Genomic DNA, 27,835 nt, shown 5'->3' with positions numbered 1-27,835 from the left:
CGCACACACACAAAAACTTACACACACACACAAACAAAAACTCTAAGCTAAGACTCTAAGCTAAAAACTCTAAATTCTTAACTAAAACTAAACTAAACTAGAACTCTAACTGAAACTCAAATGTAAAACATCAAACTCTTAACTAAAATTAAACTAAACTAGAACTCTAACAAAAACTCTAAGCTAAGACTCTAAGCTAAAACTCTAAACTATAAACTAAAACTAAACTAAACTAGAACTTCAATAAAAACTATAATTTAAAAACTCTAAACTCTTAACTAAAACTAAACTAGAACTCTAACTGAAACTCATAGGTAAAAAAATAAAACTATTAACTAAAATTAAAATAAACTAGAACTCTAACAAAAAAAACTCTAAGCTAAAATTCTAAAATATTAACTAAAAATAAACTAAAATATAACTCAAATTAAAAATATAATCTAATACTATAATTTAAAACACAAAAATCTTAAATAAAACTAAAATAAAAATCTAACTTAAACTAAAATGTAAAAAATCAAACTCTTAAATAAAATTAAACTAAACTAGAACTCTAACAAAAAAAAACTCTAAGCTATGACTAAGCTAAAACTCTAAACTCTAAAATAAAATTAAAATAAACTAGAACTCTAACAAAAACTCTAAGCTACGACTCTAAGCTAAAACTATAAATTATTAACTAAAACTAAACTAAACTAGAACTTCATCAAAAACTATAATATAAGAATCTAATATAAAAACTCTAAATTATTAACTAAAACTAAACTAAACTAGAACTCTAACTGAAACTCAAATGTAAAAAATCAAACTCTTAACTAAAATTAAAATAAACTAGAACTCTAACAAAAACTCTAAGATAAGAATCTAAGCTAAAACTCTAAACTATTAACTAAAACTAAACTAAACTAGAACTTCAACAAAAACTCTAAGCTAAAAACTCTAAACTCTTAACTAAAACTAAACAAGAACTCTAACTGAAACTCAAAGGTAAAACATCAAACTCCTAACTAAAATTAAAGTAAACTAGAACTCTAACAAAAAGCGGCGCATTCCTGCGGCACATTCCAGCGGTGCACCCCAGCGGTGCTTCCCCCGATCCGTGATACATCCCTCGGTGGTGCAGCTCCCGTCGTTGCAGTCCGGGCCTGCGGTACGTCGCGGGTCTGGGGGACCGTTGCGGATCGGGGGGGAGGGCCGGGGGGGGTCGGGGGGTCGGGGGGGGGGCGGGGGGCCGTTTGAGGACCAGGGGAGGGCCTTTGGGGTCCGGGGTGCCCTTTGGGGGTCCGGGGGGCCCTTTGAGGACCAGGGGAGGGCCTTTGAGGGTCTGAGGAGGGCGTTTGGAGGGGGGGCTCTTTGGGAGCTTGGGGGACCTTTGAGTACCAGGGGCTTCCTTCGGGGTTGGGGTTGGGGGATCGGAACCCTTTGGGGTTGGGGTAGAGGACCTCACAACACTGTTCAAATGAAACTTGTGTATTATAACGACCACAGAGTTTCACCCTCAAATTCTCTTCTAAAACCTTTCCTAAAATCTTCTTTCAAAATGTCTCTAACTGTTTCGCCGAAATAATCCCCTAAAATGTCTAAAACGGTTTCGCCCAAATAATCCCTAAACGTAATTTCAGCGTATTCCTTTGTTATTGGCATCTCTGTGCTTTCACATTTCAAATTTCTAGCAAACCCTTTCCTACGTTAATCTCTTCATCTCATAAATTTTCCTAGCTAAACTATTAGGGTTTCGTTAGAACATCAATTTATCTCTCCGACTTAAAGCTCCGTGATGCCGTATTTAAAAATAGAATTTCTATCTCTTTAGACTCCCGCATAATTCCAAGATAACAAGTGATGTCATTTATAGTTCCTGACACTAAAGATCAATGAAGCCCTATTTAAAAATAGAATATTAATTTTTCTCTCTGACCTAAAGAACGTTAATCCCTCAGACCTAAGATTAAAGAAGCCAGAGTGTTTCTTAATTTCCCCTTCGTGAATCAATAATTTCCCTGCCGATTATGTAAATCAATTCCCCTAGCGATTATGTAAATCAAGTTCTCAGGTCAGGTTCGCCTAAAGATCAAAGAAACCATAATGTTTCTTAATTCCCCCTTCGTGAATCAATAATTTCACCGCCGATTATGTAAATCAAGTTCTCAGGTTAGGCTAGTCAAACAACAATGAAGTCATGTTTGTTTCTTAATTCCCCCTTGTTTTTCCCCTATCGATTATGTAAATCAAGTTCTCAGGTTAGGTTAGCCAAACAATCTCATAGCATTCGCGTCGAGCATGTCCATTCTCACTGACAACGAACAGACATAAATCATCCATAAAACAGACATGAAAAACATCAAATAAATCAAAAAACACACATAACCATCCATGAAAACAGACATAAATGTGACAAAGTTCCTGTTTTTCAAATTCTCACTGACAAAAACCATAAAACATCCATAATTTGATGTTGACATCCATGAAAAACATCAAATAAATTGACCAACACACATAACCATCCAAGAAAACAGACATAAATGTGAGAAAATTCCTGTTTTTCCAAGTGAGAAAATTCCTGTTTTTTCATTCTCACTGAGAAAACCATAAACCACGTGGTACGTACCGGAGTAGAACCCCCCTCTCTACTGATTTTCAGTAAGCAAATCAATTAATTGGATTCTACCTAAATTAATTGTTATTGAAAAAATTAAATTATTTTTTTAGTAGAAAATTTGTCATACTATGGAAAAACCAGTTGTCCACTTTCAAATTTTAGAGCACCACTGATACGGATTCCTCTTAAAGTTTAAAGTAAATTTCAAAGGTATTTAAGAATTTGTGGAAAGGTCTATTAGGGTTGAATTTCGCTTTGGTAGCCAAATCACACATCGCCAGAAACGTCTTTGTGGGATCGAATATACTGATTCTTCCTGTTTTGAATCTGAATTGAAGATTAAGTTTTTCCTAGGGGCTTATCTTGGCTTGAAATACATACAAAAGAGTTAGCCAAATCTGTCTGTAATAATATGATAAGTGGATGTAAAAAGATCAGTTTGCACAATACAGCGCAAATGAGCAGTAGAATGGGTATCCAGCAATGTATTTCTACTGGCTTTCTAATAAGATGTACTACAACTATCCCTGAATTTGTGAGATTTCTTCTAAATTTACCCCAAGGAAAGTTAGTTTTTCCGAATCTCCCTGAAAATTAACGTCTGTAAATACATGAACATGAACAAGAAATACAAATCCTTGTTTTTTGTCAATTTTAATTTTTGGGAGATTTCGGAGAACCCGTTGTTTTTGGAAAATTCAGGGAAACCCTGAAAAATTTAGGGATGGTGGAAGCACTGCTAGCAGGCCAAAAGTCCTTTTGGCAAATTTTAGTTGTTTTTTTTTTTAATATTTATATCATGGTTTTTGTCAAAATTTCCCAGAAGCAATAGTTACTTTTCAGTAATTTTAAAATGTACTTACTGTTAAAGTTTTGTTACTTAAAAAAAACAATAGATAGCTTAAGTCGATGGTGAAAAATGATAATTTATGTGTATCTGACGGACCCGCGCAAAAAAGCAATCTCCCTCTGTATCTGCCACTCAAATCACCTGTTGGCAAAATCTTTATCTGAGGAAGATAGCCAAGTGAAATTTTTTGCCCCCCCCCCCATAATCCCTGCACTAATCAGAAAACAAGAGACTGCTGTACTCTATACCCGTCTTAAATAGCGCGGTTTAAAGTTTATTTTTGTGCTCCTTTCTTTTTGACCTACTTTGACTTAACGCTCTTGCTCAGCAGGGTCGCCAGCGTAGAGAGAACTGGTTGACAGTGCTGTCAGTCTTCTCCAAGCAGCCCTGTCCAGGGCTAAGGATGGGGCCTCATTATGGTTACAATTTTCTTTGTTTATAGAGGGATAAATAGTCCTGTCTTTTTAAAATCGAATTGCCTTTAGGTCATATTAATACAAGAGCTTATATCAAACGTCTTGTTTTGCAGGGTGAACGTATATTATTCAAAACGTAGCTGGTTCTTTTGTATAAAATTTTAAGCCCAAAAGAAGAGCACAAGTGAGTTGACTGTTTCTCTGTGCCTGCACCGTAAACCATTTTCTATTTACCATGATACCATAAACCTTGTTTGTGTTCGAGCACATAAGATTCTACAGAAAATTTTCAGCCGACGATTGGTGCAATAAAATGAAAACCCAGCAACGAATTTTCGTTTATAATGTTCACTGATATTCTTTAGATATTTCTCTTCACCATAATCCGAGAACCCTATTGTAGAGGTTTCAAGCTCCCCTCTTCAAAAATGTGGAATTTCGTATTTGTTTGCTTGGTGAAAGATCATGGATGCTGTTTTTTTTTCAGGGGTGATCTTATCGAACCATTAGTCCTAGAAGATCGGGAGAAGGCTCAATCAGGTGGAAGCTAAAAGTTCTAGTGCCCCTTTAAGTGACCAAAAAGATTGGACGGCAACTAGCCCCTCTCCTACGCCCCTTTTCCCCCCAATGACGTCCGAAGAAAACATTCAAAATGTTGAGATAGCCATTTTGTTCAGCAGATTTCAAAGGCCCCCCCCCCATCGGAATTATTTTCCATTCGTTTTAAATTTCAATTGTACCCCTTATTTTTTGTAAAAAGTGTCGTTTTAATTATAAAAAAATAAGACGCGTTTAAATAAGGTAATAGTTAAAATTAAAGTAATGAATTTTTTTGCGAGTGAAAAAGTAAAGTAAAAAGATAAATTGCGAAACAGTATTAATATAAGAATAAACTAATATCTTGGTATTAACGGTCATAATTATAATTCAATTCATAATTATAATTATACTATATCAATCATATATGTGTATTAATGCACTAATAGTATGATATATTAATACAATTATACAGGCTTACATTATAAGTACGACAGTTCACTAAAATTAATACATATAATTATATATATTTATATAAAATTATATATATATATATATATATATATATATATATATATATATATATATATATATATATATATATATATATATATATATAATATATATATATATATATATATATATATATTATATATATATATATATATATATATATATATATATATATATATATATATATATATATATATATATATATATATATATATATATATATATATATATATATATATATATATATATATATATATATATATATATATATATATATATATATATATATATATATATATATATATATATATATATATATATATATATATATATATATATATATATATATATATATAATAATATATAATATATAAAATTAATAATTACTATTCATGAGTGGTAGCTAAAACAGATACTTGGTAGATTAAAATTAAGACAATACAAAGCCAAAAAAAAAAAAAAAACTCAAGTATATAAAGGCATTAAACCCTTTCATGTTATGACGATTATCTTGGAAAATTCTATATTATGGCGAAAATTCAAAATTATATCTTTAGTTTTGCATCAAACTTTCTTATGTATATTATTGTACTCTCTAGGTGGTTGTTCTTTTTTAACAGATTTTTTCCTCTTCTCTTATTCGATTGCAAATCAATTGATTCATGAACAGCGTATCTGATGAGCTTAGTTCTGAAAGAAGAAACAATTTTTCGAATTTTTTTTTCCCAGGGATGATTCATTCGACAGAAATAATATAAATATACCATCACAATGGAATCCTAAAGCCCTCTCCCCCGTAGTGCCTAGTTACATCCCTTTGTTTAAACACCAAGTCTTGTAAGCTGTGGTTAAGTTGAAAAGACAAGCTAAAACGACGCGGATATGTCACCTGCATAAAGCAATGCGTCTTCAAGGCTGAATGTAAGCGAAGAAGAAAGATAAAATCTAAATAATCTATAAAACCTACAATTAAATATAATCTAAAACTTAAAGCAATTAAAAAAGAAAAATAAGAAACAAACCAATGTCTATGTATATAATTGATACTGTTGCGATTGAGCTCCGCAGAGTATTTCTTTCAACAATTGCGAGTGACTTCAGAGAGAACACTGCGACACTAACGAGACAACGTGGTCCTGTTTGTTTCTTCATCTTGAGATTTCTTTCTTTGTTGGTTTTTGCGTTTACTGCCAGTTCGGCAGTAGATCTCCTATTTTCTCAACATATTGTCAATTTTGAATGATATATTTGATTGAAAGCAAATCAAGTCTTCCTAGAAACTTTTCGAAAAGACAAAACTTCTTTCGTTGCTAATCTAAAAAAAATAATAATAAAAATTGGCATTCCCCCACCTGGGAACTTTTATTTATTTCAAAAACGGTTCTGGGGGCCAGTGAAGCAAATGTTTCAAACCTGATCAAAAACTGAAGCGAGTCTAATATTTGTCCACGGAAAGACATTTTGCAATCTGGCGATTCATCTATCGAAGCGAAATTTGATTCAAACCATAAATATTTATTTCAACCATTTATTTTTTGCTGTGTTTGCTGATTAACCCTGATTAAAAACTGATCGACCCTGACCAAAAACTGAAACAAGTCGAATATTTGCCCACGGGAAAACATTTCGCAATCTGACGACCTAAAATTCAGCTATCGAAGCGACATTTGATTCGAATTATAAGTATTTGTTTTAACCATTGTTTTTTCTTTGCTGTGTTCGCTGATCAAGCTTATTTGAGTTACTTTCTATAATTACATTTATTTTGTGATCTTTTAAATTGGAATAATTTGAAAACAAACTTAAATTTTGTAATCTTCTAAATATTTAATATTTGTTTGTTTCTGGCGGTAACTTATATTCCAGTGCTTTACACGCGCCAAAAGCTTTATCCAAATCAATCTTATCAGTTAAAATCTAGCCAAATCTTTCTGTCATGAATCTTGGATTGATTTTGTATCCAATCCAAAATTGTTTTAATTGCTAATTGGTTTAACAATTGGAACATTTAAGAAAGTTAGTTACGGATTATTTTTCTTCAAGAGAATATTATTTTTTGAAGTGAAAATGACCAAGCGACCTTTGATTCCAGCTTGTATTTCTAATTCAGTGGTATTGAGGAGGAGAAGGGGGTCTTTTCTTCACCTTTTTTTTAAAATACCTTTTTTGAGGTATTTTCTTTGATTAATACCTTGTTTGGTATTTTCCTTTGGAAAAGCGACACATTCCCCCCTAGATTTTGAAAATAGCATATATTTAACCCCCCTCCTTCTTAATTTTTTTTACTTGAAACACGGTTTTTCTGGATCCATGCATCGTATCTAGCCATCTCTACTGACATACTGCTCCTGACTGGATCTACCTGAAAGTTTTTTGTCCATAAGCTGTTGCTGGATCCAGGATTTCTAGGGGCGAGTGGGCTAGGTTAAGAATAAAAATTAACCTCTCAGCCACTTCTGTGTGACAATTCTTACTTCTTTTTTTTTTTAGAAAAAAAAAATCGAAAAAATCTGATTACTCCTCTTAGAGTGAATTTTCATGGCTAAGGTTATATAAGCCAAACTGTTTGTTAGATACAGGATCGTACTCAGAAATTTTTATCTGGGCTGGGGGGCTAAGATTGAACATTATTCTTTTTGTTAACGACGAGAAAGACATACACTGCATGATACAAACAAAAACAGGTTGAACAATAACGAATTATTCTTAGACAGTGAAAAATTTTCTAAATGAAGATATGGTCTTTCTATCTAAGAGTCATAATCAGTAAAGCATAGATATATATAAAATAAGACTTACAAAAGCATAAAACTAAATAAACTAAAATTGAAAACTAACAGTCCTAGAGTCAGGACTTAAAGGAATATCAACAAGAAACGAAGAAAAAACACGACCCAATGCAATTCATTCATATACATTTTTCGTCACAAAAACATAAAAATAATTCATTAAAAACATGTTCTTGATTTCTTTTATTTTTAATTACTTCAAAAAAAAAGAGAAAAATCTGTCGAGTCCTAGTCTTAATTACTGTTGTACTCTTAATTACACCTATTCTTAATTACTCTTAATTACACCTGCTTAATTACTTAAATACGCCTACTCTTAATAACTGATTAAATTTGCAAGTTCTCAGCTGTTTTGATCAAGGACCGAAGTAGATTTTTGTAATTAACGTACCACCGAGATTTTTTGTTCTTGACTACATTGTGACCCACAATTCCCTTGGAAAGGCGTAAGTCCCACCGCCTCTCTGTTGAAACGTCACCTTTTAGCGTAGATACACAAGGGTGCACCCGTGGAGGAAGGCCAAACGCTAAAAAAGTGTACCTTCATATCCTTCTTAGAAATTTTCTCTGGCGAAGGCCTTTAGATTAGGTGAAGGGTCTACATTCATTCCCTTTATGACCTATTAGCTCTTCAAACCTAAAATTGGTTAAATATTTTTAATAATTTATACTGTTTTTTCTTCCTATTTTTTAGAACACTAACAGAGCCAGTTGTTGAGTTGGCGTATCATCAGCGAAGAGTGGGCCTTCTCGCTTGGCATCCGAGTGCGCTCAATGTTCTTCTATCTGCAGGTACATTTATTTTCTAACCCCTCCTCCTGGTTGGGGTACAGTTTGCCTTACATCTGCCCTTCTATCTGCAGGTACATTTATTTTCTAGCCCTAGAAAAAACGATCAAATCACATTTTCATACAGCTTATTGTTTGATATACGCCCAGTCAAACCGATGCTAAAGACATTTTTTTCTCCGTTTCCTCGCCTTATTGCGGGGAATCAGTTCACAACGTCCCTAATTAGAAGAGCCATATCTTACTTATCGTTTTTATTATATTCTGAATAATCCGTCATATCTGATTTTTAACCTAAAAGACGTTCTCATGTTTTTTTTTTCGTGGTTCCTTCCTTATAATTGTTCGGGGATTGTTACTGACCAGAAAAGCTATATTTTATATGAAAGATGTTATAAATTTACCATTGCATTGATTAAATTTAGATATTTTTTTTTTTTTTTGTATATGCCTGGTTTTAGCTTAAACGACGTATTTTTTGTTCTTTTTTTTAAATCCGTTTTTTTTTTTCAAATAATAAAATCAGATTTCTTACCTTATAATGGGGGGGGGGGAATAATTGATTTTTTTTTTTTATAAATCAAGCATCGTATTTATGTAATTTGGACTAGTCCTTTGTACATTTCTCAGTTTTAGCCTAAAAAACGTTAAGAAAAAAAAATGTTTGACACCTAATCGTGGGGTAGTTTTTTGACAATTGACATATATCAGTTATATCTCTATAATTGAAAATATCTCTGATAGGAAAATATCTTACTTAGAAATATTTAAAATTTTAGTGTAGTTTTGATTAGGTTTGAACCTGTCCTTTGTACATGCCTAATTTTTAGCGTACTAGAGGTTTCTTAAATTATTTTCTCCGATTTATCAACTTTCACTTGTGGGGGAGTTAATTGAAAATATCTCTCACTTGAAAACCTTATCTTACAGGAATAGTCTAAAGTTTTTGACATAACAAATGTAATGAATGTGTATCAGGGAGGGGACAACCTCTCCTCATTCCATTGGGTAAGATTGAGGACTTCATTAATAGGCTCATTTCCCGGTATTTGCGTTTCTAGATTTACGTTAAGGTCAAGAACCCGTCTCGGGATTTATGGTTTACCTGGGATTATCCTTAAAAATTTTAATTTAAGTCTTAAATTTTAAATTTAGGACTTAATTAAAAAGGTAAAAGGTAAAGAATACGGCATTGGACTCTACCGTTCCAGGTGGTGCTGATCTCCGTTTCTTGGCCCTTCAGCCAGGAAGTGCAATGGGGGGTTGGGGGCCAGCCATCCTGTGCTTTCACACACCCTTCCTGCTTACCTTCCCCAGATTTCTCCAGGTAACCATTTAAAGCTGGGTCGACTCTGGCACCGCTGAGCAGAGTCATGCCACTGACCCCTTCCCCAAACCAAATAATTGGATACGCTAGGATTCGAACCCTCGCCTTATTTTTGGGCGATATTAAAATATTAAATTAGGCCTTATTTTAGGCTCGTCCTTTTCAACTGTTCATGAATGGTGTCAATGAATGGTAAGCGGAGAGCTATCGTTGCTGATAAAAACACTAAAAAATGTCTCTTAAATTTAAGAAAAATCCCCAAAAAGGAGAAAGTGATGAAGGAATTCCAGGAAGTCCAAATAGAAATGCTGTGAATAAATAAGGTTTCTAAGAAAGAATTAATACTGCTCTAGAGGTACTATGTAGTTCTAAAAGGATTTTTTTAACGTGAACTAATGACTTAATTTTGGGACTTAACATTGGCAGTAATATACAGTGTTTATTCCAGTCAAATTCTGTTTGCCATATTATCCAAGGAATTGTTGGCAACTAGTATGGCTGGAAGTAAACTTGTTACGAGTTTCAGAAACTTATTTCTCAAGGCTAGGAAACATGAATTTTGGTAATACAGCTTTTGTTTATTCAGGTAGGCAGGAGGGGATATATTGACAGGGATTCATGATGATGAAGGAGGTTTCTAAGTTTTGCTTAGGTTGGGGAGGTATCAATAGAATATTAGTCATTCATTTTACGACATTCATTTTGCGTATATGGCCCTGTAGTGACTGTATATGGCCCTGTACAAGGTTAGTGGTATATGGCCCGGTAGTTGGGACTGAAAGAGACAGTACTTAATCAGAGGAATTTTAGATACACTTATTGGAATGAATTGACAGGATCCCTGCTGGCAAAAGTAAGGCTTGAACTAAACTTCTTGTGAGTTTCTGAAACTCATTTCTCTGGTTTGGGAAGCATGAAAATAGGTGATGTAGCTTTAATTCTTTCAGCTAGGAAGGATATGGGATATAGACAGGGAGTAGGGCTCATGATGATGAAGGAGGCTTCTAAGTTTTGTTTAGGTTGGGAAGGTATCAATAATATCATTCTAGTTGCTCATTTTACGACTAAATAGTGCAAGATGTCAGTGATAGTGGGGTACGCCCCTTGTAAAATCGACCGACTGGGACAGTAGTGAATTAGACGGTTTCAATAGGAACGAATAGACAAGATCTCATGAAATTTTTTTGTATTTTTCTTAGATATCAGTGCCCAGATTGAAACAAAATTTGGTGTAGAAATGGTTACAACAACTTCCATCGAACGTTATCCATTTGAACCATTTTTACGTTTCTTTAAAAGTCGATTTATAAAATACCTGCACACATGGGATTTGTTTACAGTTCCTACTTTGAGATCAGCTATGATTACCTTAAATTCCCCCCTCCTCCCCAAAGAGGTACAAAAATGTATTTTTTGTGAGTTATTATGTCAGGATTTTCAAGAATATCTGTTAGTCAGCTTGACTTTTCTTGTTTAAAATGTTTACGGCGATTTTAGGACTTTTTACACCAGACTAGATTAACCCTACACGTAAGAATCAACAACAGATTAGTTTGAACTAAACCAGTTACCTAAAAAATATACTGCTGCTGCCTGTGCCAAAATAGCAGTAACGTTTTAGCATTAACAACTAGGGTGAGTTTTGAAGTTTGTAAACTAACCTATGCTAGTTCTAGACAAAATTGGAGTCACTCACAGATTAGCTTGGATCAGCCAAAATTTCTGGTCATTGTAGCTTCAGGGGCGTAATTTGCTATGGGGAAGGAAGTGGGGCAACTGCCCCTCCAGACCCAGGTCATCCCCCTCCACCAGACCTCAGTTTTCCCCCTTCCCCCAGCAGAAATTTAGCTTCAGCATTTTTTTGTCAAAATTAATATAAGCCTGCACAATTCAAGCATCCAGAGAAACAGGTCAGTTTTCTTTAGTACATCTTTGCCGTAATGGTAATATATGACTCATTTCTCGCTGTCATGTTTACTAGATTTGGGAAAATTGGCTCCAACTTATTCTTAGGCCTTATTCTTAGGCTTGATATAAGCTCTTATTCTTCGTAAGTTTTTTTTTTGTTACTATTATTATATCTGCCATAAAGAGTAGGGGAAAGTTTTTCAGCTTTTAATTGACACTAGAAGGGACAAAAAAGAATTCACCAACGCCATCTAGCATTTGATTTTCGTAGCATCTTCCTGGATAATATTAAGAGAAAATTGGGGTAATTGGAAAAATAAGTATATTTATGATTAAAAAACATAATTACGAAACTTAAAAACAAAAATATTAGGACGCCAGTTTCTACTTAAAAGTATGCACGTATGCTCAGTTTCGACAGTACAAGTAAAATATAACAACTAAGCTACTGAACGCTGGCTATCTTGCAACAAAAAGTTTGGAATAAACGCTGAAAAAAAATGTCTTCCAGAGAAAGATGATCCAATTAAATTAGATTTTTAAATCCAACTAAAAGACACTCTGCATGTTGTAAATTAAGAATTTTACTATTTTAATGTTTTGCTGTAATTTTGTAGAAAGCCTTTGACTATATCTGACCCAATTAAGGGGGTGGGCAAAATTGTCATAGTAGCGGCCATTATATTTGAAAAAGGATGGTGATACCCCTTTTTTGCTACACTCTGAAGTAGTTTTCATGGAGGGTTGCCATCTTTAATTAAAGAAGTTTAAAGTTTATTTATAATAATTATTTTCGGTAGTATAAATTAGTTTTAAGGATTGTTTTGCCAGTAAAGATTTTTGTGAACCAGTAGACTACCCGCAATTAGTCTGCGTGTTGGCATTGACGGGTGTCAATTGGGGAGAGGGGTGCTCACCTCTTCGATTTCCCCCTCTCTTTAGACTTTGGAAAATAACTTTTGCTTTATTTTCATTGAAGAAATACTTTTTTTGATATTTTGATTAGGAAATTTAATGTGTCCTCCCCTAGATACAAAAAAAACCCCAAATTCAGCAGGTCATCCGCATAACAGAAAATGGAAACATTAGCACCCTTTACAATGCACGAAGTCGGGACTCCGGATTGAGCACCAAGTGCCGCTTTATTGTAAATCGTCGGAGAAATAATAGCTCCTTGCTGAATTCCTAGAATAATAATAATATCACGATGACACTGAATTATTTATCTTTACCGGACTTTAAGGTTTTTATACATATATAGCAATGGCCCAATTATATCAGGAGGAACCCCTCGATTAAGCATCGCCAACATTGCATGAGAATGACTTAACAACTCAAAAGTATTACTTACACCAAAAGTACCAAATTGTACAATTTATAGGTTCTCGTACAATTGGTAGTTCTTGGTACAATACAAATTTCCGGTACATTTGGGTTTTATTTGCTCCTCTCTTGCTGGGGTATCTGTTTAATTTTTATTTGATCGAAAATTTTCTAAGTTTTATTTGATCGAAAATTAGCCACAGGGTATTGAACTGTAATGCGTTGAGTTGTCATATCGAGCAAATGCTCTCAAGCTGCCTTTATTCTAAGGTTGGCTTTATTTGTAGATGCTTCATCAGCAGCCTGTTCATTCAACTCTTTTGCAACGTTGCCAACGCGGTAGAATTGTACCATTTTTGGTACAATTTATAGGTCCTCGTACAATTGGTAGTTCTTGGTACAATACAAATTTCCGGTACATTTGGGTTTTATTTGCTCCTCTCTTGCTCGGGTATCTGTTTAATTTTTATTTGATCGAAAATTTTCTAAGTTTTATTTGGTCGAAAATTAGCCACAGGGTATTGAACTGTAATGCGTTGAGTTGTCATAATCGAGCAAATGCTCTCACGCTCCCTTTATTCTAAGGTTGGCTTTATTTGTAGATGCTGCATCAGCAGCCTGTTCAATCAACTCTTTTGCAACGTTGCCAACGCGGTAGAATTGTACCGTTTTTGGTGCAATGTATAGGTCCTCGTACAATTGGTAGTTCTTGGTACAATACAAATTTCCGGTACATTTGGGTTTTATTTGCTCCTCTCTTGCTCGGGTATCTGTTTAATTTTTATTTGATTGAAAATTTTCTAAGTTTTATTTGATCGAAAATTAGCCACAGGGTATTGAACTGTAATGCGTTGAGTTGTCATATCGAGCAAATGCTCTCAAGCTGCCTTTATTCTAAGGTTGGCTTTATTTGTAGATGCTTCATCAGCAGCCTGTTCAATCAACTCTTTTGCAACGTTGCCAACGCGGTAGAAAGTACCGTTTTTGGTACAATTTATAGGTCCTCGTACAATTGGTAGTTCTTGGTACAATACAAATTTCCGGTACATTTGGGTTTTATTTGCTCCTCTCTTGCTCGGGTATCTGTTTAATTTTTATTTGATCGAAAATTTTCTAAGTTTTATTTGATCGAAAATTAGCCACAGGGTATTGAACTATAATGCGTTGAGTTGTCATAATCGAGCAAATGCTCTCACGCTACCTTTATTCTAAGGTTGGCTTTATTTGTAGATGCTTCATCAGCAGCCTGTTCAATCAACTGTTTTGCAACGTTGCCAACGCGGTAGAATTGTACCGTTTTTGGTACAATTTATAGGTTCTTGTACAATTGGTAGTTCTTGGTACAATACAAATTTCCGGTACATGTGGGTTTTATTTGCTCCTCTCTTGCTGGGGTATCTGTTTAATTTTTATTTGATAGAAAATTTTCTAAGTTTTATTTGATCGAAAATTAGCCACAGGGTATTGAACTATAATGCGTTGAGTTGTCATAATCGAGCAAATGCTCTCACACTACCTTTATTCTAAGGTTGGCTTTATTTGTAGATGCTTCATCAGCAGCCTGTTCAATCAACTCTTTTGCAACGTTGCCAATGCGGTAGAATTGTACCGTTTTTGGTACAATGTATAGGTTCTCGTACAATTGGTAGTTCTTGGTACAATACAAATTTCCGGTACATTTGGGTTTTATTTGCTCCTCTCTTGCTGGGGTATCTGTTTAATTTTTATTTGATCGAAAATTTTATAAGTTTTATTTGGTCGAAAATTAGCCACAGGGTATTGAACTGTAATGCGTTGAGTTGTCATAATCGAGCAAATGCTCTCACGCTACCTTTATTCTAAGGTTGGCTTTATTTGTAGATGCTTCATCAGCAGCCTGTTCAATCAACTCTTTTGCAACGTTGCCAACGCGGTAGAATTGTACCATTTTTGGTACAATTTATAGGTCCTCGTACAATTGGTAGTTCTTGGTACAATACAAATTTCCGGTACATTTGGGTTTTATTTGCTCCTCTCTTACTCGGGTATCTGTTTAATTTTTATTTGATCGAAAATTTTCTAAGTTTTATTTGGTCGAAAATTAGCCACAGGGTATTGAACTGTAATGCGTTGAGTTGTCATATCGAGCAAATGCTCTCAAGCTGCCTTTATTCTAAGGTTGGCTTTATTTGTAGATGCTTCATCAGCAGCCTGTTCAATCGCTCTTTTGCAACGTTGCCAACGCGGTAGAATTGTACCGTTTTTGGTACAATTTATAGGTCCTCGTACAATTGGTAGTTCTTGGTACAATACAAATTTCCGGTACATTTGGGTTTTATTTGCTCCTCTCTTACTCGGGTATCTGTTTAATTTTTATTTGATCGAAAATTTTTCTAAGTTTTATTTGATCGAAAATTAGCCACAGGGTATTGAACTGTAATGCGTTGAGTTGTCGTAATCGAGCAAATGCTCTCACGCTACCTTTATTCTAAGGTTGGCTTTATTTGTAGATGCTGCATCAGCAGCCTGTTCAATCAACTCTTGTGCAACGTTGCCAACGCGGTAGAATTGTACCATTTTTGGTGCAATGTATAGGTCCTCGTACAATTGGTAGTTCTTGGTACAATACAAATTTCCGGTACATTTGGGTTTTATTTGCTCCTCTCTTACTCGGGTATCTGTTTAATTTTTATTTGATCGAAAATTTTCTAAGTTTTATTTGATCGAAAATTAGCCACAGGGTATTGAACTGTAATGCGTTGAGTTGTCATAATCGAGCAAATGCTCTCACGCTACCTTTATTCTAAGGTTGGCTTTATTTGTAGATGCTTCATCAGCAGCCTGTTCAATCAACTCTTTTGAAACGTTGCCAACGCGGTAGAATTGTACCGTTTTTGGTACAGTTTATAGGTCCTCATACAATTGGTAGTTCTTGGTACAATACAAATTTCCGGTACATTTGGGTTTTATTTGCTCCTCTCTTGCTGGGGTATCTGTTTAATTTTTATTTGATCGAAAATTTTCTAAGTTTTATTTGGTCGAAAATTAGCCACAGGGTATTGAACTGTAATGCGTTGAGTTGTCATAATCGAGCAAATGCTCTCACGCTACCTTTATTCTAAGGTTGGCTTTATTTGTAGATGCTTCATCAGCAGCCTGTTCAATCAACTCTTTTGCAACGTTGCCAACGCGGTAGAATTTGTACCGTTTTTGGTACAATTTATAGGTCCTCGTACAATTGGTAGTTCTTGGTACAATACAAATTTCCGGTACATTTGGGTTTTATTTGCTTCTCTCTTGCTCGGGTATCTGTTTAATTTTTATTTGATCGAAAATTTTCTAAGTTTTATTTGATCGAAAATTAGCCACAGGGTATTGAACTGTAATGCGTTGAGTTGTCGTAATCGAGCAAATGCTCTCATGCTACCTTTATTCTAAGGTTGGCTTTATTTGTAGATGCTTCATCAGCAGCCTGTTCAATCAACTCTTTTGCAACGTTGCCAACGCGGTAGAATTGTACCGTTTTTGGTACAATATAAAGGTCCTCGTACAATTGGTAGTTCTTGGTACAATACAAATTTCCGGTACATTTGGGTTTTATTTGATCCTCTCTTGCTCGGGTATCTGTTTAATTTTTATTTGATCGAAAATTTTCTAAGTTTTATTTGGTCGAAAATTAGCCACAGGGCATTGAACTGTAATGCGTTGAGTTGTCATATCGAGCAAATGCTCTCAAGCTGCCTTTATTCTAAGGTTGGCTTTATTTGTAGATGCTTCATCAGCAGCCTGTTCAATCAACTCTTTTGCAACGTTGCCAACGCGGTAGAATTGTACCGTTTTTGGTACAATTTATAGGTCCTCGTACAATTGGTAGTTCTTGGTACAATACAAATTTCCGGTACATTTGGGTTTTATTTGCTCCTCTCTTACTCGGGTATCTGTTTATTTTTTATTTGATCGAAAATTTTCTAAGTTTTATTTGGTCGAAAATTAGCCACAGGGTATTGAACTGTAATGCGTTGAGTTTTCGTAATCGAGCAAATGCTCTCACGCTACCTTTATTCTAAGGTTGGCTTTATTTGTAGATGCTGCATCAGCAGCCTGTTCAATCAACTCTTTTGTAACGTTGCCAACGCGGTAGAATTGTACCGTTTTTGGTGCAATGTATAGGTCCTCGTACAATTGGTAGTTCTTGGTACAATACAAATTTCCCGTACATTTGGGTTTTACTTGCTCCTCTCTTGCTCGGGTATCTGTTTAATTTTTATTTGATCGAAAATTTTCTAAGTTTTAACCCTTGACGGGCCACTATAGGAACGAATACCAGGAAAAATCTCCAACGCTTCCCATGTAATCTCTAGGTCAGACTATTGACGAAAATTTTTTTTTTGGCATGATTTATTCAAAATTGTCAATTTTAGACCATGTTGTAAAAATACGACATTAGCCTCTCGAGTATATAAAACTGGGGCATTTTCACTTGGTGTGGAAGGCTTTAAAACAATTGTTTTTGGCAGTAAGGCACAGTGGAAGGTCACATTTTTCGCATTCAAAAGGGGTATATCCCGATTTGCACTCTTTGCAGCGGCTCTGCTTTTCAGTCTTTTTTGCCAGTGATCAAGTCCATCGGCTTGAGCAGATATTGCCGGTCGGATTCGATTGCGACTTCGAATGGGGCTGGGACTTGCTTCAACATCTGAAGATGGTCTAGCACGTTTACGTTGGGTCATCACACGTGCTAAGGCATACAACCCTGCTGCAACTTCAGACCTAAAGGCTCTCAAGATCATCGGTTCGTCTGTCCTTGAAGTCAGCGCTTTGGCGTCTGACCTGAAAAGAAGCCAGCTTTTGCAGACTGCTGTGTCAATGTGCCACCAGAAGATTCTCATATACCATTTTCGTGTCCAAAGATGAGTTCGACACATCTCCACCAGCATGTCTGCTAAATCTACGCCACCCATATGACGGTTGTACTCATAAACAATGGCTGGCCTTGAAACTTCAACCCTGGATTTATCCTTAACGTTTCAGCGTCTGCAAGTATCCTGTGGCGTTATTCCTGCATACGTCGAAGCCAAGCAAACCGTGTTGTTATCTAACCATTTCACTACATTAACACCAGAATGAATGTCAGTCCTGTAATCTGACGTTCCTCTGTCTCGTTTCTTCATTTCACCATCTGTGAGGAGCGGGCAGCCCTTCAGTCACGCTTTGTTCAACGTACTAATACAAGGGAATCCTTGAATTTTGAGTAAACTCATTAGTTTCAAGGTTGATAACCAGTTGTCAAAGTAAATCTTGTAATTCGTTTTGTCTGGCAAGGTACTCATCAGACGTAAAACTATGTTGCTTCCGACTCCAAGAGCTGGCTCTATGTCATCTTCAACAAGAGTGCCCTTCCCTTGGTAAACTTCAAAATCATATACAGAACCTGACACACCAGCTCTTGTGAAGACTTTTATTCCCCACTTTGTCGGCTTTTTCGGTAGATATTGTCTCAAGTTGCTTCGCCCATTGAAAGGAATCATTTGCTCGTCAACTGAATGGTGTTTTTCGGGGCTGACTTCAAGAAACTTGGAACGGATATGACTCAGGCAGGTCGAATCTTGTATAGCTTGTCAAATCCTTGTTCTCCAGGTTTCTTAGTTTTATTGTTGTCGTTGAAATGAAGAAAACGTTTGATCTTGTCAAACCTTTGGCGGCCCATCTTGTCGGCAATTTGAGGGTATCTGGTGGCTGCTTCACAGTGCATTCGATAATAGGGAACTTTTATCACTCCCAATGATAGAATAAACCTCATGAAAACTTTTAGCTCTTCGGAAGTGAAGCAGAGATTGCATCCCTAAGTTTGAAATGCAAAAGAAGTTACGTTGTTCAACTATCAGCTCAAAAATTTCATCGTCAAAAAATTTTTGGAAGTATTTCAGTGGAGTCTCCAAGATGCCCGGAACTTGGCAAGGCTCTCCTTTCTAAGGCAGATCATCCTTTTCTATCTCTGCTTTTCTCCAGTCGACTTTCTCTTGGACTTTCGATTTCTGCTTTGATTTTCCTGTTCTTGCTTTTTCCGGTTGCTGTTGCTGACTGGAGGGTGGAGTTTCCCCCGAGTCATCGTCACTGGGTTCAGTGTTAGTCTCCACGTCATCCTATTCCAAGAAGAAGCTGAGATTGTCCAGTAGAGGCAACAAGTCTGCATCAGGATCATCGATAAGATCAGACAACATGTCTTCTCGAATGTCAAAAATATACTTGGCCGCCTCTTCTGCGTCAATTCGGCGATTTTGAGCTCGTTTTCTTAGTCTGTCGTAAGATTCCGCCATCTAAAAAGAAAACGAAAATTAGTTACTCGTTTCACAATTTTGAGCCACGATCGTCCGATGTTGTATTTTTACAACAGGAGGAAGTTTATCTTGCTACTGATCCAAATTCTTGCACATTTCGTGAATTTCAACTACAGTAATTCTAAACGGTATATATTTCATACGCATATGACATGCAAGGAATCTCCCACCTTTTAGTTTTGTTTCCAGTTTCTAGCTTAGAAATTGCCTACCTTTTCATTCGTTTTTCTTATCCCTTGGTTTGGTGACTCACTGTTTAGGCCACATGTCACACAGCAGCTCTTCGAAGGTATCAATCGACTGCCATCTTTCAGCCCCATCGAAAGATGTTGATAAAAGCAGTATTTTTTTTACAGCAAGATGGCAGTCCATGCTCGAAAAGTACAGTGGTGTTTTTTTTACAACAATTGCCTCTATAGGGTTATTTGATCGAAAATTAGCCACAGGGTATTGAACTATAATGCGTTGAGTTGTCATAATCGAGCAAATGCTCTCACGCTGCCTTTATTCTAAGGTTGGCTTTATTTGTAGATGCTTCATCAGCAGCCTGTTTATTCAACTGTTGTGTAACGTTGCCAATGCGGTAGAATTGTACCATTTTTGGTACAATTTATAGGTTCTCGTACAATTGGTAGTTCTTGGTACAATACAAATTTCCGGTACATTTGGGTTTTATTTGCTCCTCTCTTGCTCGGGTATCTGTTTAATTTTTATTTGATCGAAAATTTTCTAAGTTTTATTTGATCGAAAATTAGCCACATGGTATTGAACTATAATGCGTTGAGTTGTCATAATCGAGCAAATGCTCTCACGCTACCTTTATTCTAAGGTTGGCTTTATTTGTAGATGCTTCATCAGCAGCCTGTTCAATCAACTCTTTTGCAACGTTGCCAACGCGGTAGAATTGTACCGTTTTTGGTACAATTTATAGGTCCTCGTACAATTGGTAGTTCTTGGTACAATACAAATTTCCGGTACATTTGGGTTTTATTTGCTCCTCTCTTGCTCGGGTATCTGTTTAATTTTTATTTGATCGAAAATTTTCTAAGTTTTATTTGATCGAAAATTAGCCACAGGGTATTGAACTGTAATGCGTTGAGTTGTCGTAATCGACCAAATGCTCTCACGCTACCTTTATTCTAAGGTTGGCTTTATTTCTAGATGCTTCATCAGCAGCCTGTTCAATCAACTCTTTTGCAACGTTGCCAACGCGGTAGAATTGTACCGTTTTTGGTACAATTTATAGGTCCTCGTACAATTGGTAGTTCTTGGTACAATACAAATTTCCGGTACATTTGGGTTTTATTTGCTCCTCTCTTACTCGGGTATCTGTTTAATTTTTATTTGATAAAAAATTTTCTTCTTGTTAAGGCAAATACCATAACATTTCCTTATGATGTTGGTCCATATAATTTAAGAATATGTGATCCAGTCCTTTTGAGGGACCCGCTCCATTAAGTTTCCGTGAATTGGCCCCACTGGGAACTGAACTCGTATCTAATCAATTGTCAAAATCGAATAATTACTCTTTTGCTACCTATTTCTTTATTTGTAGATACTGCACCAGTAACATCTACAAGCAGCTCTGCTATCGTGAATCCGATGCCTTACTGCATTATTCTGTCTTCATTTTATCTATTTATAAAACCAAACAAAAGCAGAGACAAATGCGTACCTAACTGTTAAAGTACCATGGACATCAAATTACAAACCCCTTAAAAACTAATTAGAACCCCTAGAAGCATCTTAGGCCCATTCATACCGCAATTTTCTAAGATAACTTGATTGGTTGTTTCAAAATTCTGAAGTTTTTAAGGCAGTATTACAGGCTAATCTGTGTTACCACATTTTGCTAATTTCCATATTATCCACTAATTTCGCTAATTTCGATATTATCCGTCAAAATTGAACGCTAACAGTTTTTTGATTCCCAGTGATAATGACACTATCAAAAGAAGTATGTATTTAGCTTAACGGATTTCTCACCCATTATTAGGAAAAACTCGTACGAAAGTTTTTTTTCATTAAAAACGGATTTTTTTAAATTTAATACGATTTATTTAACATTTTTTTTGCATTTTCTCATTAAAAACGGATTTTTTTTAATTTAATACAATATATTTAACTTTTCTTTTTGATAGCAGAAAAAAGCTGTGTTTGATGCAAGCTATTTTCTTCGTAATTTTGTATGTATCGTTTTGAACAAAATTGTGATTCTAATCAGCCGTGTATTGAATTGGGACACCTCAAAACATTTTATATATAAAACAAATTCAGTCCCTTTTCTTATTCCTTTAGGTCCTAAATAAAGGAAAAACAAACTAGATTTGAATTCTGAAGGCTTAGGAAACCTTTTCTTGTACTGACTTTAAAGTTTTGAATTTCCACTGGAAGTTTTACTTGTGTTTTGGATTATTTTACTTTAATTTATGGAAGGAATTCCATTTTAAAATACTAGGGCTAAAATATAATCTTAATTAGGTTTAGAGGATCCTTTTCTCGCACTGACTTTGAAATTTTTTATTTCCATTAAAGACTTGTAACTTGCATTTTGGAATTATTTGTTTTTTAAATCGGATTTGTATCGGAAGGGTTTGCGGAAAAAAGGGCTTGGGGAGTGGGGCTACTTGCCCTCCGATCTTTTTTTACTGTTAAAAATTGAACGAGAACTTTCAATTTCCATTCAAATGAGCCCTCTCTGAAGTACATACGAGCATCCCTTCCATAATAGCTATATATGCCCGCCGGGCATAACTTACAACGCCTACCCTGGGCTCTGAAGGATTGTGTCGACCCCGGAGTTTTCGTTATATCATCTTTGAACCATTTTGAAGAAATGGCTCTCTCAGAGTTCTTATCGATGGGTTTGAGGAAAATAGCGTGTGGAAGGGGGGGGGGCTAGTTGCACTCCGAACTCTTTTGACTCTTAAAAATAGAATGAGAACTTTCAATTTCCAATCAAATGAGCCCTCTCTGAAGTTTATACTAGAATTCCTTCCGTAAGAATCGTATATGCCCCCAGACCATTACTTACAATGCCTGTCCTGAGGCCCTAGGGGTTGCGTCGAAAAGGAGTTTTTCTTATCTGACCATTGAACTATTTTTAACAAAATGGATATCTCAAAGTTTCTATCGGACGGGTTTGGGGAAAAAGGGTGTGTGTTTGGGGTGGTGGGGATAGTTGCCCTCGGATTTCTTTTGACTCTTAAAAAGTGAACTAGAACTTTTCTATTCTGAATCAAATGAGCCCTCTCTGAAGTTTATACGAGCATGCCTTTCATAAGAACCATATACGCTCCCAGGACAACACTTACAATGCCTACCCCCCGGACCTTGGGGGTTGTGTCTACACCGGAGTTTTTGTTATGCAATTTTTGAACAATTTTAAAAAAATAGCTGTTTCAAAATTTGTAGTGGATGGGTTTGGGGAAAAAAGGGCGTGGGAGGGGGGGGGCTAGTTGCCCTTCAATCTCTTGACCGTTAAAAACTAAACTAGAGCTTTCAGTGAAAATTTTTGATTGAAAACTTTCAATCAAATGAACCATCTATGAAGTTTATACGAGCATCCCTTTCATAAAAACCAAACATGCCTTCAGGGCATAACTTTGAATGCCTTCTCCCGGGCCCTGCGGGGGTTGTATTGAAACCTGAAAAATTTTTCTTATCCGACCTTTGAACTATTTTAAACAAAATGTTTATCTCAAAATTTTCATCAGATGACGTTGAAAGAAGAAGGCGTGGGGAGGGGGCTATTTGACCTTGGATCTCTTTTGACTCTTAAAAGGGGAACTCGAACTTTCAACTTCCAATCAAATGAACCCTCTCTGAGGTTTATACGAGCATCGCTTTCATAAGAACAATACATGCCCCAAGGCATAACTTACAACGCCTGTCCCCCGGCCGGGTGATTGTGTCGACACTGGAGTTTTTGTTATGTGACTTTTGAACAATTTTTAACAAATGGGTACCTCAAAATTTTTATCGGATGGATTTGGGGAAAAGGGGGGTGGAGGGGGGGCTGGTTACCCTCCGATATCTTTTGACTCTTAAAAATTGAACTAGAACTTTCAATTTCCAATCAAATAAGCCCTCACTGAAGTTTGTACGAGCATTCCTTCCATAAGAACCATATATGCACCCAGGGCATAACTTACACAAATGAGGGCAAACCAAATGGGGGTGCTTGAAAATAAAATGGTGATATATGATAAAATGGAGTTTTTAGGTTTTGCAAACAATATAGTACTACGCATAAACAATAAAGTCAACTTTTTGGGTGATATAAACAATGTGTTGATATTTGGAAAAAATGTGATGACTAATATAAAATAACGCCTTGTTTAGGCGGTGATTATAACGTGACGACGCTTGGAAATAACTTGGTGATGTATGGAAACAACGCGGTAATATATGATAAAATCTCGTTTTTTAGGTTGTGGGAATAAGCTTTTGATATTTAAAATATCATGGTGATTTATAATAGAAATAGAATTTTTTAGTTGGTGAAAATAACGCGTCGATATTTTAAAATAATGTCATGATATTTGGAAATAATGTGGCGATAAATGATACTATAACGTCTTGTTCAGGCTGTGATGATAACGTGGTCATCATCTTTTTGTCTATGGAAACAACTTTGTAGTATGATAAAATCATTTTTTTAGATAGTTGGAAAAAACTTTGATATTTAAAAATATCAACATGATTTATGATAAAATAGTCGTTTTTTAGTGGTGAAAATAACGTGACGGTGTTTTAAAATATTGGGATGATAAATGATGAATAGTTTTTTGTTTAGATAATGATTATTATGTCTTGGCAGTGGCGTAGCAAGGTCTTGTGAAGCCCAGGGCGGAATTTCAACTTGTCCTCCCCCCAACAAACATTTAAAGATTGTTGAGTCATATTTGTCTATGGTGGAAATGTACAATTAAAAAAAGCTATTTGAAGTGTTTAAATTAAGGAGTGAAAGGAAAAGTAAATTGACTTGTTGTATAATATTGGTATGTAAACATTTTAATGTAAATAACTTACATAAATTTAAGCAACATATAACATTTTTATATATATTAACATTATTATTACAATATTAAACAATACCATTTTAATTCGTGGCTTACATTAAGTAAGGCTAAAATGGGCAAGGGCTTTTATTATAAACGTTTTAAGAGGAAATACAAGAATAGCTCTAGCTCGTAGCTTTCGTATTTTACTATAGACCTATCCATGTGTGTGTGTGTGTTTTTTTTTTTTTTTTTTTTTTTTTTTTTACTTCAAACACCCTGGTGATTCAATGATATGTATATGTTTTTATCTGCACGAATTTAACAAAATATACTGCATTTAAACCCATGTTTTCATTCAGAACCTCTTCTTTCTAACTTCGTTCTCTGCCAACTTAGAAATAACCTCATCAAAGTCAATTTTTTGCTACACTATTTTCAATAGATAGCATGGCTATCTATTTGTCATAAATTTTTCAATTTGGTAAATTATCGGTGCCCTTGTCACACTGGGCCCACTCAGGGTTTTGCTTATCGGCCCCTTTGTCACCCTGATAACAGGATTTCATTCCCATTATCAGGGAATGAAATCCAGTTATCAATTAAAAAATTTGATTTTCAGAACTGATTAAAAAAAATTGATTTTCAGAACTAATATTGATATTAGTATTAAACGGCCCTTGTGTTTCCGGGGTCATTCTTAAAGAATTGGGACAGGATTCAAATTTTAGCGTAAAGAGTATCTACTGTACTGCATCTAAACCCATGTTTTCATTTAGAGCCTCTTCTTCTTCTGTAAATTCGTTTTCTGCAAACTTAGAAATAGCCCCATCAAAATCAACTTTTTTTGCTACACTGTTTTCAATAGATAGCATGGCTAAGCTCGATAGTTGAGCTTAGTTCATAGCAGATCTGAAATAACTTTTAATAAGCTTGAGTTTAGAAAAACTCCTCTCGCAAGAAGCAACAGAGACACATAATGTCAGGCAAAACCTTAATGCTAAACTTAGATTAGGAATAGAGTCTGGAAGTTCATATTCAACTATAAACTGCAGTAGTCTTAAAGAACTGCACTTTAGAGCCATTTCTTCAGGAGCGTTTGCGGCTTGTAAAAACCTCCTTAGACATGGGATTTCATTTAAAATATCTTCTGAAGTTATTTCTTCATAATTCTCAACTAAAAGCCCATTAATTTTAGCACTTCAGTTTCTGAACTTTTTAGCAAGTTCCTGGTCTCCAAGACAGCAAACCGAAGTAGTGTTCATTCCATGCCTTGGCATGGAAATCTATGTCAAGTTAAGTGAAAGTGAGTTACTAGGGGTGGATTGTGACTAGTGATAAATTACCTGAACGAATGGGGATTTTTGGGGAACCGATTTGTTTTTGAGAAAACAGATTTTTGGGGAAATCCCCAAAAATTCAGGGACTACGGAAGTACTGGTATTTTTAGGCAAAATCTGCCAACAAATTTTTCTAGGTTATCCAAACTGCCATGTAGCCTTGCTACTATACCACCCTACTTTTTGCACGGTGGACCCTAATCAATCATAAGTCCTTTTATACCAATTTTTGTCACCCCTCCAGGACTGGGACCCGGGGCGGTCCTCACCCCCCCCCGCACCCCCTTCCTACGCTACTGTGTCGTGGTATTTGAAAATAACCCCATGATGTCAAAAACGTCACCAAGGTGATAAAATAGTATTTGTTAGGCTGTGAAAATAACATATTGATGTTTTAAGATCTTATGAAAAATTATAAATGAAAAACAGATCTTTTTCAGGTGGTAAAAATAACCTCTTAAAATCTCATGATGGAGATTTATGATAAAATTAATGTTTGCTAAGTTGTGAAAATAAGATATTAGTAAGAAAAACAACATATGAAAACATATTCATGTCTGAAAGCGTCATGATGGTGATTTATGATAAAATATCGTTTGTCAGGTTGTGAAAAAACATATTGATATCTGAAAATAATGTAGAAAAAATTGTAAATGAAAAACCAATCCTTTTCAGGTGGTGAAAATAACGTGGTGATTTGGAACGTTGGGAGAGGAGAGCCAACTATAGTCATTGACTGTCACCCAGACACTTTGTATTCAGTGTGTTGGTCATGGAACGGTTCTCATCTTCTCACCTCATGCAAGGATAAAAAATTGCGGATAGTTAATCCTAGAACTGGAGAGGTGGAAGAGGTTTGATTTTTCGTTTCTCGTTGTTTCTGCGTAGAAACGTACTACGTTTCTACGTCTCTCTGTCTTTTCTCAACGCCTAAGAAAATAAATCTAAGAAATAGGCTTTTTTTAAGTACCACGGAGATCAAAATGAAAACACGTTTTCCCCATCAGACCTATCTGTATATCATCATCAGCATCATCATTTGTTTATTACCCATGATAAAGACAGATACTACAAAGTACAAGAAAATATAACAAACACCAACATATTTAATGGACAATAACAAACATATTACACACATTAAAAAACAGGGGAGGGGTGGGGTGGTAGCTGCCCTCCCACCACTTTGACTCTAACAAAGGCTATTAGGACTCAAACACTCTAGGACTTTAACAAAGTGTTAGACTAGGACTCTAACACTCTAGGACTCTAACAAAGGGTACTAGGACTTTTGATTACCAATCCAATGAACCCCCTCCAAAGTTTATACAACCACCCTTCCTATACAAACCTTAAATGCCTCAAGAGCATAACTTACAAACCTTGCCCTGAGGGCTGTGGGGGGGTTGTCCTCCTCAAAGACATAATTTTCGGACCTTTCAACTACGCTGAAAAAAATGGGCATATCAAAATTTTGATTGGATGTGTTTGGGAAAATGATGTGTGTGTGTGTGTGTGTGGGGGGGGGGGGCTATTTGACCTCCAATCTCTATCGACCCTCAAAAAGGGCATTGACCCTCTCAATTTCCAATCAAATGAACCCTTTTTGAAGTTTTTATGACAATTTGTTTTATATGAAGTGCCCATGTTCTAAAACCAAAGAAATAAAATATATATTGTGCCGACATTGTTCTTTACCTAGGCAGCGCTATTGTGCTGCCTAGGATGGCGCCTGCTATATTTTAAGCTGGGGCTACAGGTTTTTAGCTTATTTCGGCTAATTTTTCACACGAGTTATTTTTTTTTCATGTTGAGTGTCCACTGCCACCGAAAACTGTACAACCACATTTGGAAGTCTTTTTCATTAAAATTTAATTCCCATTTTTTCCTAATTTTTTTTAAGATCCGTACGGTGTGTAAGTTTCCACTAAATTATTTCAAAAAGTCATTCTCATTCTCACTCTGTTTGGTACTTTAATCATTTACTGTGACCAAGTTTCAGGCCTAAAAACTAATTAAATAAAAAAAAACAATTTTCTTCAACTGAAAGTAAGGAGCAATATTAAAACTTAAAACAAACAGAAATTATTACATATATGAAGGGGGTTACCCTCCTCAACACCTCAC

The 27,835-nt window shown here is 35.5% G+C and overlaps 1 protein-coding gene across 3 annotated transcripts in view; it reads left to right on the top strand.

Moving 5' to 3' along the window:
* Positions 1 to 27,835, top strand: part of coro (protein coronin) — a 201,588-nt gene that overhangs the window by 98,322 nt on the left and 75,431 nt on the right. For all 3 annotated transcript variants that reach the window (XM_089095230.1, XM_089095232.1, XM_089095229.1), the window contains 2 exons: positions 8,399 to 8,496; positions 26,387 to 26,565. In XM_089095230.1, the coding sequence (XP_088951356.1) occupies positions 8,399 to 8,496; positions 26,387 to 26,565 (277 nt within the window). The remainder of the gene's footprint in view (positions 1 to 8,398; positions 8,497 to 26,386; positions 26,566 to 27,835) is intronic.

Source organism: Artemia sp. Qi Xiang Cuo, chromosome 10 (genome assembly GCF_049724085.1).
Source record: "Artemia sp. Qi Xiang Cuo chromosome 10, ASM4972408v1, whole genome shotgun sequence".
In the NCBI taxonomy this organism is placed as follows: Eukaryota; Metazoa; Arthropoda; class Branchiopoda; order Anostraca; family Artemiidae; genus Artemia; species Artemia sp. Qi Xiang Cuo.
Note: the sequence above shows the minus strand (reverse complement) of the source record. Positions and strands in the feature narration are given on the sequence as shown.